This window comes from Camellia sinensis, unplaced genomic scaffold, assembly GCF_055761805.1.
Source record: "Camellia sinensis isolate YWXY unplaced genomic scaffold, ASM5576180v1 Unanchor1, whole genome shotgun sequence".
Classification (NCBI taxonomy): Eukaryota; Viridiplantae; Streptophyta; class Magnoliopsida; order Ericales; family Theaceae; genus Camellia; species Camellia sinensis.
This window is the reverse complement of record NW_028128987.1, coordinates 15,520,001-15,534,821: the sequence shown is the minus strand read 5'-3', so window position 1 is coordinate 15,534,821 and position 14,821 is coordinate 15,520,001. Positions and strand designations below refer to the sequence as shown.

Here is a 14,821-nt window from a genome sequence, read left to right as displayed (position 1 = left end):
ACCCGTCGGGAGTATTTTTCGGGAGAAAATCGCTCTAATCGGGGTCGGGGGTGGGTCCCCGTCGGGTCGGGTTTAAATTGCCATCCCTAAAGGCAGGTTCATAGAACTAGCCTTTAAATCCTCAAAATGGCATGGGTTGTTTTTGAAAGATAGTTAAAAGTTGGTTTTTTTAATTTTTTTTGATTTTTTTTTAAAAAATGTATAAAAAATGTAAGAAATGATGTGATAAAAAATGAGTTAAAAGTTGACTTTTGACTACCAACTCACTTTCCAAAAGAGCCCATAGGGTTGGTTTGGGAATTTGGCTATTGTAATTGATTTTTTGACTTTTTAACTAACTTAATCTAATTAATTTTTTTAAATTCTTTTTCTATAATTAATTTTATAATTATCAAAGAAAAAATAAAATAATTATAATTTAAATATGAAATCTTATTTTATTAATTATTTTTTTTAAAAAAACCTCCAAACCAATTTGTCCCATCCTAATTCAGAACTCACTATCAATATCATTCCCATCGGTCAAAATAAATACAATATTAACAATCCCACTTTAGTACCAATCTCAATTTCCTTTCTAACTGTCCAAACAAAAGTGGCGTAATAGTAAACCAAATTTATAACATCCAGACCAACAAAGCAAACAAGCAAGCAGTCTCTTTTACGGGTCGATGGAGGGTCCGATTTCCAAAATACAGCGCTCAAGCTCTCTCTCAACTACTTATTTCATTTCCCACTTCGCACGCAAATCTCACATCTCTCTCACCACTTCTTCTTCAATGGCGGTTTCTTCGAAGAAGAAGACCAATCCCTAACATCTCCCCAAAACCCTTGACCTTCCCTCTCTCTAACCTTCAATGGCCAAACTCCAACTAACCACTCGCACAGTTCTCGAACCACTCGCTGACATCAATCCCTCTTCTCTCTCTTCCTCCATTCGATCCCTCGCTTTCTCCACCCTCTCCGATTCCCAAACCCTAATCTTCGCCGGCACCGATTCCGGAACCCTTCTCTTGCTCTCCCTAGACCCTAATTCACCTCCCAATTCAAATACCCAAAATTCGAATCAATTCAACAACAACAATAACAATTCTGTGCCTGCAAAAAGTGTTTCTTTTCTGCGATACACTTCGGTGAGCGTGTCATCGGTGGATTATGTGCATATAATTGATCATGTTGGGCAGGTTTTGGTGCTTTCAGGTGGGTTTTTGTTTCTTGTTGATTTGCTTTTGCGTCAACCAGTTAGGAAGTTGGGGGTTTTCAAAGGGGTTAGTGTAGTTGCCAGGAGAGTTCGGAGCGGTGTTTCGGAGAGTACTGATTTGGTGGGGGGAGATAGTAGTGGTGCTAGTTCGTCGGAGTTTTCGAGAACGGGCCTAAGGTTGTTACAGAAACTTGGTGGTGCTAGTGGGATTAGATCGAATGGCTTGAAAGTAAAAGAATCAGAGCTTCATAGGGATGGTAATTGTGTTTTCGCCATTGTGACCGGTAGGAGATTGGTGTTGGTGGAGCTTAGAATTGGGAGGAGTGACAGTCATGGTGACGATGGTGGTGATGGTGGGTCTTTTCTAATTTTGAAAGAAATTCAATGTGTTGATGGGGTTAAAACCATGGTGTGGCTTGATGATTCAATAATCGTTGGTAGTTTAAGTGGGTACTTTTTGTATTCTTGTGTTACCGGGCTAGGTGGCTTGATATTTTCACTTCCCGATCCAGCTAGTCCGCGACTCAAATTGTTGCTGAAAGAATACAAGGTGTTGTTGTTGGTGGACAATGTGGGGGTCATTGTTAATGCACAAGGGCAACCGGTTGGTGGAAGTTTGATATTCCGTCGTGCTCCAGATTCTGTTGGGGAGATAGCCTCATGTGTAGCTGTTGTGAGGAATGGGAAGATGGAGTTGTATCATAAAAGATCGGGCAACTGTATTCAAATTGTTTCTTTTGCTGATGAAGAAGTTGGTTCATGTGTTGTAGCAGATGAAAATGGGGGTGGGCAACTTATTGTTGTAGCAACACCATCCAAGGTATGCAAGTAAACCATATTGATCTCTGGTAATAGTTGGCGTTAATTGTTTGTTAATAGTTGCTCTGGGCATTTGAATGGGCTAATTGAAGGTGTGGTTATGTATTGGTATATTATTGGATTTTCTTAGTAAATTGTTTTAAGTGGATGCTCATATGCATAGATGATCACAAAAGGAGTCCCAAGTTGTAGATGCCTCCTGTATTTTTCTTTGGCTTGAACCAATGAGAAGGGATGACAAATTTAAGGCGTGTTTGATTGACAGGAATCGAGTGTGGGACTGGGGATCCCATTCCCATTGCTGTTTATTCCATGTTTGCTGACTGTCATGTGTTCTTGGTGTGACAACTTTCATATAGTGGGAATCTGATTAATCTGGGGAGTGGTGGTGGGTGCTCTGATTCCCATTGTAATCAAAATTAAAAATATGAAAGGAAATTTGACAACCATATGCCTTAAGCCATTTAATGTTTAGAAAATAAGTTGATCATTGATAAAGGTAATTTTATTTTTAGTATTGTAATTTAAAAATTAAAATAAATTATTTATACCAGAGTTTTAGAAGGTGTTATTTGAGGCTTGCATTGAGGCTAGGCTATGGTAAAACATATCAAGGTTTTTATTTTCAAGCAACACTCCCAGAAGGCTTGTGCATCACATTTTGAGACATGCGTCTCAGTTGCTTCTGTCTTTTAAACATAAGCATATGAGGACTACACGTATGGATACCTTGTCTTGGGCTGTTGTTGAACTTTAGTCTAATACATGGTTTAAACATAAAAAGAGAACACTCTGAAGGTTCAAGTAAGAAACTCAATAATTGAAACTTAAGAGCATCGATTTCACCTTCATTAAGTGAAAACTTCTTTCTTTGCAGCAAAAATATTGGACGCCTTGAGGAAAAAAGTGTTGACATTTCTTTATTTAATTTTAAATATCTTTTACTATTTTAAAGTATTTCATTTATTTACTAAATATAAAAATTAGAACTTTGAAAATACTTATGCCTTGAGGCTTATGCTCCGCCTCACAAGAGGTATACGACTTGTGTTATGCATTCACCTTAACCTTTAAATTTATTAATTTATACAAAATAAATCTAATTATCGTTTTTTATTTTATTTTATAATTTAAACAAAAAAAAGGTATAACAGTGAAAACAATATTCCAACTTTAAATTAAAGTTGTAACCTCAAGAACAATTAGCTGAAATTATTGTTGCAATATTTTTGAAAATAAGCGTACGGTTAAAGGTGTAAAATGAATGGGCTGCAAAGTATTTGTTGAAGCCCTGAGCTTATATATCCATTGGCATATATAAGTTATACACCTCCCACCCCCCCCCAAAAAAAAAATTATGAGATACAAAAGGGAAAATATTTTCTCATAAAAAATACAAAGAAAGAATGATAATTACCCTCAAATGACCTACCAGTTTTTCTGGCGAATACAGCACATGGCGTACAAGGGCATAGGCTCCCAAAGTTTCTTCTTTGGCTGCCTAGGGCGACCACTCCCCCAACAAGGCAAAAGAGTCACAACTAAATGAGGCATTACCCATTCAACCCCAAATTAAGTAATTCTGTTTTAGGATATATTGTTTTGAAAGTTTATTCTTTAATTGTTTTCTTTCTTTGTTGTATATAGTCAAACTAAATATCACAGTGACAGAGAACCCTTTTTTTTGTGACATTTTTTAATGTATCTAGACTAGCATGGGAATATTTGATTCCCAAACATTCCTAGGCATCTCTTACCCTGACATTGGATGTTGGTCGTCAAACTAGCATTCTTCACAACAAATGCATCCTTAGAATCTCACTATGGAGGGTTGCTCTGAGGTGGCTAGAGTGGGGTCTTCTGGGAAGATGGTAAGCACTAATTAGAGTTGAGGCGGTCTTAGAAGATGGGAGAGTGGCAGTAGAGACGGCTTTTGAACTTGCCAAAGGAAGTTGAGGGTTGATTGTGTATCTACATGCATGGAGGTGGTCTCCTTGTGTAGGATTGTAGAACCATGGGGGTCAGCTCAGTTTTGCACAAAGTCTTACTCAAACACATGTGGCTTGACTGCCTTGGTTCAACAATTTGATGGTTTCTCAACTATCAATTGTACCTCCGCTTAGACCTTGGGGGTTGGAGGAGTGTAGTGGGCAGGTATGCTGTCATCAAAAGGTAATAAAAAGAAGCTATAATGGTTAGTATGATACGCCTAATGAGGTATCACATTTCTTGGTCAAGTCTGGCTATGTCTTCTTGTAGAGGCTCCTCTCTCTCTCTCTCTCTCTAAGATCGGTGAAGGTGCAAGCCCCTTTGAGGGAGCGGATGATGAATCTCCTCGATGACCCCTCAATTGTAGTCTCCAAGCCATAGATCCTTTAGTGATCCCGAGTAGAGGTCAAATGCCCCATGACCATGACACCAACCTAGAGGGGCTTCTTAGGCCCTATTCCCAACCTAGGCAACATTGGTAGCATCGAGGTGCCTTTTGGATTCTGGAGACCTTTTCTCGGTGGAGATTGCTTAGCCAACCATGGCAAGACTGAGCAAATGTCATGAAAAGGGCACACTTGGCCGGAGAGTGAGTGTGTTAGTTCTCGGAGGACAAGAATAGGCAGAGAAACATTCATTTAGGAGGCTGTTCGATTGAGTTGAGGCAGCATTGTGCATGTCAATTATGAGTAGATACGGGAATCCTCAGCCAAGCCGAGGGAGTGCTTAAGCTTGGTTTGTCTATTGATGAGTGAGCTTTTCAATGGGATCATGTTTTCATGACGGGCTCAGTTCATTTCCTGTCCTAACCTCGGCATTTGTAAAGTTGTTCAAGGGCATTGTTACTCCATTGAAGTGGTGTTTGTTTTTGGTTGTATGTTTTTTCAGTGTAATGTTGTTTTAACTAATAATTGTTTATATATCAATGGATTTTATGTGTTTCAGCATGCGTAGTGGTATTTTTGGGTTATTGGGTTAAATCATCTGAATGAAAATTAGGGTTAAGTAAGAAGAGAAGAAGGAAGAAGAAGTGCAGAGAAATAAGTTTAGGGCTTTATCATCTACTCTGCACCTCAGAATGTATTTATATTAGTGCGATATGAGATTACAAAGCTACCTTTGGCATAATATGAAAAACTAACAACTCTAACAATCTAGTTTAGATTAACTATACTTGCAGACCAGTTTATATGTTGGCTGTTTATCCTTGTGCCCTGTAAGTTCACAATACTGGTCTCTTGTACTTAAAAAATGAGGCCTCGTGATAAATAAGTTCTGTTGGGTATTTCCTGCAGTTCTAGTTATTAGTATATTTAGTACTTAGGGTGGTAGAATGTTTGGAAAATCATACTGTTTTATGTTATTGCCAGGTTATTTGCTATGGGAAAGTACTGTCGGAAGAACAAATCAAAGACCTGTTGCGCAAGAAGAACTTTGAGGAAGCCATCTCCTTGGTGGAGGAGCTTCAAAGTGAAGGTGAAATGACAAAGGAAATGCTGTCCTTTGTTCATGCTCAAGTGGGTTTCCTCTTGCTGTTTGACTTGCATTTTGAGGAAGCAGTAAATCACTTCTTGCTGTCAGAAACTATGCAGCCTTCTGAAATATTCCCATTTATCATGCGAGACCCAAATCGGTGGTCATTGCTGGTATATACTACTTTTGCTTATTTCTATGGTCACGATATATACTATATTTGCTTGTGATATTGCTTCAACACAAGGCTGCTGATTGTGCTAGTTATTGATCAGAAAATTTGGCTGGAAAATTTTCTTTCTGACAAATTATTAGTAGCTAATACCAAACTAGGAATGGTTTTTATGCTATACTTTGTTTTTGTTTTTCTTTTTTGGTTCAGTTTCATGGTTTCTTTGGTGTTTTAAACTAGGAAATCGTGCATCACTTGCATAAACTAAAGGTTTCTTATGCTTTGTCACACTTAATTACAGATAATGATTGATGCAGTGACCTGTGAACTAATGCTTCATAGAGATTTTTTTCCTCACTAGTTTTTAATTTGAGAGTTTCTTCGTAATTCTACATGTTGATTGGTGTTAAAAGTAAGTATTTTATTATGAGGTTTTGTTACTTGCTCTATTGTTGGTAGTTATTATTTGTGTTGGTCTAGGATTCTGGAAAAGTTTTATTTGCTGAAACTAAGTATTCTTATGAGTGTATTTTCTAAAAGTGTCTATTTAATTTGAGTTCTAACTTGAGCTGGGTTGTGAGTCTTTAATCCAGCCTGTTATTAACTTAAATAGTTTCTTCAAAATTTGAGTTCCATCTGGTCATAACTTTGCTTGTGCCCTTGATGTAAGATGAGGTTTAAATACAATGAATGCTTTGTCTTGGTTAATGAATGATTGCGGAAATTTTTGTTGATTTGAATGGGGATAGCAGTCATGATTCACGGTTATGGTTCATTTCTTTCCCTTTCTTTTTCTTTCTTTGTGAATTTCTTCTTCTACGGAACTTCTCAAAGCCCTTTTTATCACTAGAATCTAATCAAACACTTTGAATACTTTTGAACTTCCCTTTTTTTTATTTTTATTTTTACTGTCATTCAAACCAAAATATCTAGGTAATCTTGCATAAGGGAAGCTCTAATTTAATTCTTGTAGAGTTCATGTGATACAAACATTGTTAGAGAATCTCACTCGTACATAACAACTGGGAACTATTTTAGTTGGAGCGCCCCCCCCCCCCCCCCCCCCCCCCCCCCCCCCCAAGTATCCTCTTATTGCAATCAGGAGGCACCCACACCCCTTCCATTCTAGTATATCCCAACAATATTGTGACTGGGGGATTCTCTCTCCCACATAGGCACTTGCATGCTTGCTCACCATTTTCTTTATCTTTTTAAATGAAATTGAAAAGCTAATCGATGGGTTGATTTGATATCAAAAAATGGTTTCAGGGGCTCTTAACCCAACATAATGTGAACTTGTCCTTTATCTCTTAGATTTATTTTATCTCTAGTTGCTTGGTTTTGCTTGGAATATTGTTTTATACACTCTTGAAGAGTTTGGTCTTTTCTCAAAGTATGTAAGAAGGGAGGGCTTCCTTGAACTTTACTAAATTTGTGGGATAAGTAGTAGTGATAGCATTTAAGAAAGAGATGAGGAAATTGTATATCTTGGTACTTTTCATGTTGTGGAGTACTCCACTGTTACTTAACTTTGCATCTAAATATTTGATGACTGGTCTTATTTGGGGCAATTTGTTGTGAAATTACTTGATTTCAAAGTAGAACAGAAACAGGAAGATGCTATCTTAGCTGGATTTGGTATATGTACTGAGTGTAAGTTTTGGGGTGGTGCACATTGCAGTGCAAGTATGTTTTAATTACTTTCATCTAGTTTACTTCTGTTAATTATCTCCTCCCTTCCCCCTTCTTTCTGCTGTTTAGTTGTTGATAAACTCATATCAATGCTTTTGAACTTTGATTTAAAATTGATTAAGTTTTTATTTTCAGGTGCCAAGGAACCGGTATTGGGGCTTGCACCCTCCTCCTTCTCCACTTGAAAATGTTGTTGATGATGGATTGATGGCCATCCAAAGAGCTATTTTTCTTAAAAAAGCAGGGGTGGAGACTGCAGTAGATGATGCTTTTCTTTTGAATCCACCAAATAGAGATGATTTACTGCAATCGGCAATAGAAAACATCATTAGGTGTATATTCTTCCTCTTGCTTTTTGTTCTTAAAGGGGCGTGGAATATAAGCCGTCTGGAAAAACCTAAAAGTTACCTTTAGATTGAGATTATGAATTTTTAGATTATAGGCTGAAAATGCTTTGAATAAGTTGTAAAAGTATATGGTGCAACTTTTGGATGACATATGGAAAAGTTGACAGTGTTGGCAAATAATCCAAAAAATAGCCTTTTAAATCATAAATACCGAAATGGCCATAGTTTTTTAAACCTAGCAATTTTTAAAGGAGTACGCCCATGATTATGAAAATATTGAGGAGCCTTTTGGTCCAACTTTCGAAAGCTTAAAAATTTAAGCTGGAAAAGCACTCCCAGGTAGCTTGGAAAAATCAAGCTTTTGTTTGTTAAAATTAAGTTCATTAAGCATATAAGTTGAATGCAATAAGTTATGCCAAACACCTTCCACCAAAGCTGTAATCCAAATAATTTTATTTAAAAGATTTGTCAAACGGCCTTGTAATACAGTCCCAGGTATTTAGCATATCACCAAAATGGCTTGCAAGTTTAACAGTTGTATATTACTGGTTCATGTTAAATTGTCTTTAAGTGGAGGTGGATTGTTGCTAAAGCTTTTCTTGACCTCCCCTTCTTTCACTACAGGTATTTACATGTTTCTCGGGAAAAAGATCTGACTCCTTTGGTGAAGGAAGGAGTTGACACTCTTCTGATGTACCTCTATAGAGCCCTAAATCATGTAGAAGATATGGAGAGGCTTGCATCTTCTGAGAACAGTTGTATAGTGGTATGTGACATCTTCCTTTTGCTTTGTACTTTTATTGACTTGTAACCCCTAAGTTTCTTATACTCTGCATAGTTTCCTATCCATACTTACGAGGAACCTGCAAAACGGACTCCAGCATTTTGAAGTGCTGGGTCACTTGATTGACCTGTGATCTCACACACAATATTTTTCAAACCCGGGATTATTGAGGAAGATGTGGAAGAGAGTGGTTCATCATCAGTAGCCAAACTCTTTGGGTCAGAGTCTTGAACTGTGATTCCATTTTCCCCTTAATATTATGAACAAAAGAACAGATAAAAAATGGAAAAATATTTGAAGTATTTTTAATTTATAGAAAAATCAATTGTTTGTGTCCTACAAGTTGCATTAAAAAACATAAGAATTAGTGTTGACTGAGAACACGCTGAGGAAATAAATTGCACTGATTTTGAGAATATCTATCTCTTTCTTTAGGGAAAATAAAAGGATCTTAATCAAGTTTGTGACTGTCTGATTGGGATAAGTTGCAGTGATAAGGAGAATAGTTTTCACTGCAAACATCTTTAGTGGATTTCAATAGTTGCAATGTGAATTATAGCCTCCTACTAGCCTCCTACTCTTTTCCGGGTTTGAAAATATTGTGTTGTGTTAGTTGTAGGGTTAGGATCAAGTTTGTATGTAGGCCTCAAGACAATGCACTATGTGCAGTTGTTTGTAAACAGTGGAATGTTACATTCCAATGTATTTCAAAGCGGGAGGCCAGTCAGAAGCCTGCTTGAAGGATGACCATACAACTTCAATGGGCGGTGCAGGAGGAGTTAGAAACTTTGTTGAACGACTCCGGGAATTTGCGGACGCTTGCCTTCCTGTATGCAAGTAAAGGGATGAGCTCTAAGGCTCTTGCTATATGGCGTATCTTGTCAAGAAATTACTCATCTGGCCACTGGAAAGACCCTAAAGTGGAAATGGACTCACAGCAGTCCTTGAATAATCATATTTCCGGCAAGGAGATTGCTGCAATTGAGGCGTCAAAGATACTTGAGAAGTCATCTGATCAAGATTTAGTACTGCAACATATTGGTTGGGTATGCATAATTATTTTGATCAAGTTCTGTTGATAATTATAATGGTTAAAAGTTGCTGTGATTCATGAATCCAATGGCTGATAGGATGTTGGTTTCTCATGTTAGATTGCAGATGTTGACCAGGCACTTGCTGTTCGGGTATTAACATCAGAGAGAACTGATCAGCTTTCACCAGGCAGGCCTCATAATCTTAAAAGTTTTTGGTTGTTTTACTTTCCATTTTCATTGGCTGCTTTTATTTGTTTTGTGGTACTTTTTATGGTGCCCAATACTTGTTAAAGGTCTTCATATATATGTAAATATATTTTATGTGGTAATTCGCTCACAGAGTCTCCTGGCACAGTATTTTCATTTGTCTTTGCCATTCCATTCAGGCATCATTGGTGTTTGTATTATCCAATAAGAGGGAAAATAAAATGGGTTTACCATAAGAACACATTGCTGGTTTTGCATTAATTTTATTTTATTTTATTTTATTTTTTGCTTTATACAATCTGTGATTAGTTACTTTTCAAAAAGTGGAAGGAATGCAACAAGATCTGTCTATATATAATTAGATCTTAAATTTACTTGCAATACACCCATTTTTGTTGCGAATAAATGAAGTTTATTTATTGACAGAAGGAAAAAAAAAGTGTATATAAGAAAGATTCATAGTTGGTAGTTACTTTTCAATATTGTATGACTCCTTTGGTTTAAGAATAATTGTACTGAATGTGAGAAGATTTGGAACATAGCTGCAAGAGTTCATATCTAAATGCCTAAGTGCCTGAAAAAAGGATGCACAGGACAGGAGCAAATTTTTTATTTATTTAATAGTGTATATGGTTCGTCCTTTTTTTGGATTACGACTTTGTGTGTGTGTGTGTGTGTTCTGTTGCAAATATAATTTAGAATTTCTGCATGTGATTTATATTTCTTGAAATAGTCTACCTCTATCACTTAACCATTGGGACATGCTTAATAAATAGTTATAATGATGTGCATATGTTATTTTTACTTGGAAAATAATTTTCCTGTTTTGCTACCTTTGTTTTTAATGTAACTTTTGTTACAGATGAAGTAATTTCTGCTATTGATCCGAAGAAGGTGGAAATTCTGCAAAGGTATGCTCCTCCTAAGTTATTGTATCTGCAACATTATTTCTGGAAAGTAATTCATAATAGCAAAGCCCATGCAGTTTTCTGTCATAATTCTGTTCTTATGACCTTCAGTCTTTTTTTTCTTCCATTTTTTGAGCTACTTGGATGGTTAAAATTCCAAACATAAGGGCTAGCATCTGTTATTGTCTGAGTTTGTTTAATGGGATAGTACCTTTTATCTTCTGTGTTTGTTTGATTTGTTACCGCAACTGCTAATGTAAACATGATATGAAAAGAATGGATGTTTTTGAACTTTTTATTATTTTTGTTTCTGAAAACTTGAAAAATGATAACTGAAAAAATGAATCAATGCCAATTAATTAATTAATTAATTTTTTTAGTTTTGTTTCTAGTCAGGGCTGCGGCCTTGTAGATCTTCCAAATTTCTGGTTGCAAGTATGAGTTAGTGGGTACATATGTAGATTACTCTAGGCTTGATTTTTGTATTGTTTGCATCAACTTTGATGCTTTTCTAATAAAGTTTGTGTAGAAATTTAATGTATAAAGAGAAATAGAGAATTGTATTATTGATTGATACATAATGTTATATTAATTACAATGATTCATGATTCCTATATATAGAAGATGGTGAGTGTGTAGTAGGTAAGGAGTAGGTGAAGTGGAGGTGGTAGTGGTGTAGTGGGTTAGGTTTAGTGGAGTAGGTGAGGTGGTAGTGGTGTAGTGGGTTAGGTTTAGTGGAGTAGGTTTAAGTGGGTGAAGTAGGTGGAGAGTAGGTGGATTTTAACAGCCCCCCGCAAACTCAAGGGGGATAGGAACTAACCAACTTGAGTTTGGAGAGAGTAACAAAAACAAGAAAATACATAAAAATAAAAGAGGATAGGAGACACTGTATGGTCGTGTCAGACCGATGGTGAAGACACTGTATGGTGGTGTCATAACGTTGTAGAGGACACTGTATGGGGGTGTCATAACGTTGTAGAGGACACTGTATGGTGGTGTCATAACGGTGTAGAGGACACTGGATGGCGGTGTCAGACCGATGTAGAAGACAGTTTATGGGGTCATGTCGGACCGTTGTAGCAGACAATGTTCTGACAGTTGTTGTGACAGTTTACAGAGTCTTGCTGGACCCTTGTAGAAACTAACCGGAATCAATGTCGGGACAGTTTACAGAGTCTTGTCGGACCCATAAGGGAGCTAACCGGAATCAATGTCGGGACAGTTTACAGAGTCTTGTCGGACCCTTGTAGAAACTAACCGGAATCAATGTCGGGACAGTTTACAGAGTCTTGTCGGACCCCTGTAGAAACTAACCGGAATCTATGTCGGGACAGTTTACAGAGTCTTGTCGGACCCTTGAAAAAGTTGCACCCTCAAAAGGTGTGCCCATTTTTGTCAAAAGGCGTGCCCAATTCATCAAAAGACGAGCCATCAAAAGGCGCGCCAGACACGCGGCGATGCACGTGATCGACAGTGCGCGTGTCGGCCGCTTCGTCAGTGTCGATATAAACCAATGCGGAGGCTGTGGAAACCAGTCTGAAACTCTCTAAACATTGTTATTCTGAAACACTCGGTAAAGACTTTGTATCCAACCCTTCTCTGAAACATCTGAACAATGGCCTCTTCTTCCCGTTCAGCTACCCAGAATACGGCATCTTCATCCCGTGGTCTACTCACTCTCTTTCCCGACCTCAATGAGTCAACAAGAGAGATAACTGGTGCGGTGGCACTGGAACCTCAACCAAGCGCCCCGGAGTTTGCTCCGTTGAACTTTCCTATGCGGTCTGTGGAGCAAAGAATGGCAGTGCAGTCGGATGTGGAGGCCAATCAGTATACCTTGAAGTCATGTGTGGAAACCATGACTGCGGTTACAAATTTGTCGAACCGGCTGCAGAGTAGGACAAATGAGGTGCAGCAATTAAACGCCCAACTGGCTCTGCTCCAGCGCATGTATAAGGATGCGCGAGCAGAGATAAGTGTGCTAAAGGCGGAAAACAAGGAGCTGAAGCGGAAGGCCACCGTGATGTTCCGATTTGGAGGTCCGCCATATGCTGCAGTGGAGGAGCAGGGAGTAGTGATCGTGCCCAGTGGAGTGGGAAACACGGAGGCAACACCGGCAAGAGCCGCCCAGGACGGAGGCAAGAAGAAAAGACCGGCGGAATAGGCGAAGAAGTAAGGGCAGTGGGTGGCCGTCTGCAGAAAAGGAAAACAAAGCTTTTGGTGTTGTGTTTTTTTTTTTTTTTTTGGTTGTAAAATTGTGATCGGGGTTGATCCCTGAGAGGAATAAAATATGGTGTGCAAATCTTTATCACACGGATTTGTGAAAAACAGCAATGGTGTTTGGAATTTTTTTTTTTTTTTTTTTTTTTTTTTTTTTGTGAAAAGTAAGGGAATCAAATAACAAAAAATATGATGATGGTGATGAAATGATAAGCATGGTGATGATGAATATATAATGATGAATAAAAATAATAAAGGATGGAGTGGGGAACAGGGCGAGAGCACCAATTAAGTTTTATAATAAAAAAATAAAGTTTAGGCGGTGGAGACAGATTGCTTAAGATATTATCCAGAAAAGTGATAGGAGATAGGAGGAGAGAGAGTGGGAACAAGCCCTAGAACACCCCCACTATTGCAGAAGAGTTGAATAGCTCAAATTCAAGAATGCCAGACTCGCACAAGCTGGGTAAAGAACAGGAAGATAAAGGGCCGTAGCTTCCCATAAACCTGATAGGGTGTGCAGATTTTTTGCAGTGGTTGAATGCACGTTCAAGCGCTACATACTGGCGCGGTGCAAGGTCTTGTTGAAAGTTTCCAGTACCAAGCTCCATCAACTGAGGAGCCCGTACAAGTAGCCTCTGTACTTGTTTCAAGTTGACATTCTTATTGACCTTCAAAACACTTAATGACTTGCACCTAGTAACAAGTCTCTCAAGGGCATCAAAACTGACATCAATGTGCAGGCTGGAGAAGTTCAGTACTTCTAATAGGTGAAAGGAGAGAGATCTGCCATGGAAGAAGCTATATGTATTGATAGAGATGACAGCGGAATAGGTTGAGGTCCGGCGGGCGGCTAAGGTGAGGTTGCCGCCCGCCGGTGAAGCGAAAATACTAGGTTCTAAACCTGCTCTGATACCATGTAGAAATTTAATGTATAAAGAAAAATAGAGAATTGTATTATTGATTGATACATAATGTTATATTAATTACAATGATTCATGATTCCTATATATAGAAGATGGTGAGTGTGTAGTAGGTAAGGAGTAGGTGAAGTGGAGGTGGTAGTGGTGTAGTGGGTTAGGTTTAGTGGAGTAGGTGAGGTGGTAGTGGTGTAGTGGGTTAGGTTTAGTGGAGTAGGTTTAAGTGGGTGAAGTAGGTGGAGAGTAGGTGGATTTTAACAGTTTGTTTATTTATCAAAAAGAAAAAAAATAAATATGTAGATTACTCTTTGATGTGTCACCTTGGAAACTATTTGTAAGTGTGGTAGGTAGAGTTGAGTGTGTTAGGTGAGAGTTGAGTGTGGTAGGTAGATGTAAGTGTGTTAGGTGAGAGTTGAGTGTGGTAGGTGAATATGTTTTTCTCTTCTATATATAGGAGAGTCATTGTATACAAAATATATATCAATCAATAATACATCAATTTTAACATGGTATCAGAGCTAGAGGTTAAGCTCTTGGTGCTCTTCGCCTTCTGGCGGGCGGCAACTTTGCCTTAACCGCCCACCAGACCTCAACCAATTGAAACCTCCAACACATACCTCCTCTCCAATCACCGCCAATAACCACTGCAGCAAAACAGATGGTACTCGAGAATCGAACCCCGTTAATGGTTGCTGCCATGTATGGCAGTGTTGATGTTGTAAAACTAATACTCTCTTTATCCGAGGCAGATGTAAATCTTTCCTGTGGCCCAGATAAGAGCACTGCCCTTCACTGTGCTGCATCTAGTGGATCTGTCAATGCTGTTGATGTTGTACAGATGTTGTTACTTGCTGGTGCAGATCGCAATTTGACTGATGGCAATGGCCATAGACCTATTGATGTTATTGTCGCTCCTTCAAAGTTTCCTGACTTGAAAGATACCCTTGAAAGGCTCCTCAGGAATGATGATTCTGTTCATCTACCGGACATTAAGGTATCCTTTGGTGGTGAGAAATCGAATTCCTCATCACACTTATCGTCTCCAGAAAATGGTC

At 38.3% G+C, this 14,821-nt stretch overlaps 1 protein-coding gene and 1 pseudogene across 3 annotated transcripts in view; both read left to right on the top strand.

Moving 5' to 3' along the window:
• Nucleotides 1-649: 649 nt before the first annotated feature.
• The window catches only part of LOC114271589 (vacuolar sorting protein 3), a 27,353-nt gene continuing 13,181 nt past the window's right edge, over nucleotides 650-14,821 (top strand). For both annotated transcript variants that reach the window (XR_014357616.1, XM_028213205.2), the window contains exons 1-7: nucleotides 650-2,021; nucleotides 5,380-5,655; nucleotides 7,482-7,678; nucleotides 8,318-8,459; nucleotides 9,251-9,523; nucleotides 9,629-9,698; nucleotides 10,581-10,629. Coding sequence is in view for 1 of the 2 variants with exons in the window: in XM_028213205.2 (XP_028069006.2) it covers nucleotides 858-2,021; nucleotides 5,380-5,655; nucleotides 7,482-7,678; nucleotides 8,318-8,459; nucleotides 9,251-9,523; nucleotides 9,629-9,698; nucleotides 10,581-10,629 (2,171 nt within the window). In the remaining variant the exon portion in view is untranslated. The remainder of the gene's footprint in view (nucleotides 2,022-5,379; nucleotides 5,656-7,481; nucleotides 7,679-8,317; nucleotides 8,460-9,250; nucleotides 9,524-9,628; nucleotides 9,699-10,580; nucleotides 10,630-14,821) is intronic.
• The window catches only part of LOC145814307 (zinc finger CCCH domain-containing protein 56 pseudogene), a 3,596-nt pseudogene continuing 3,130 nt past the window's right edge, over nucleotides 14,356-14,821 (top strand). The window contains exon 1 of the transcript XR_014357642.1: nucleotides 14,356-14,821. This exon is cut by the window's right edge and continues 1,040 nt beyond it. The product of XR_014357642.1 is annotated as a zinc finger CCCH domain-containing protein 56 pseudogene (transcript).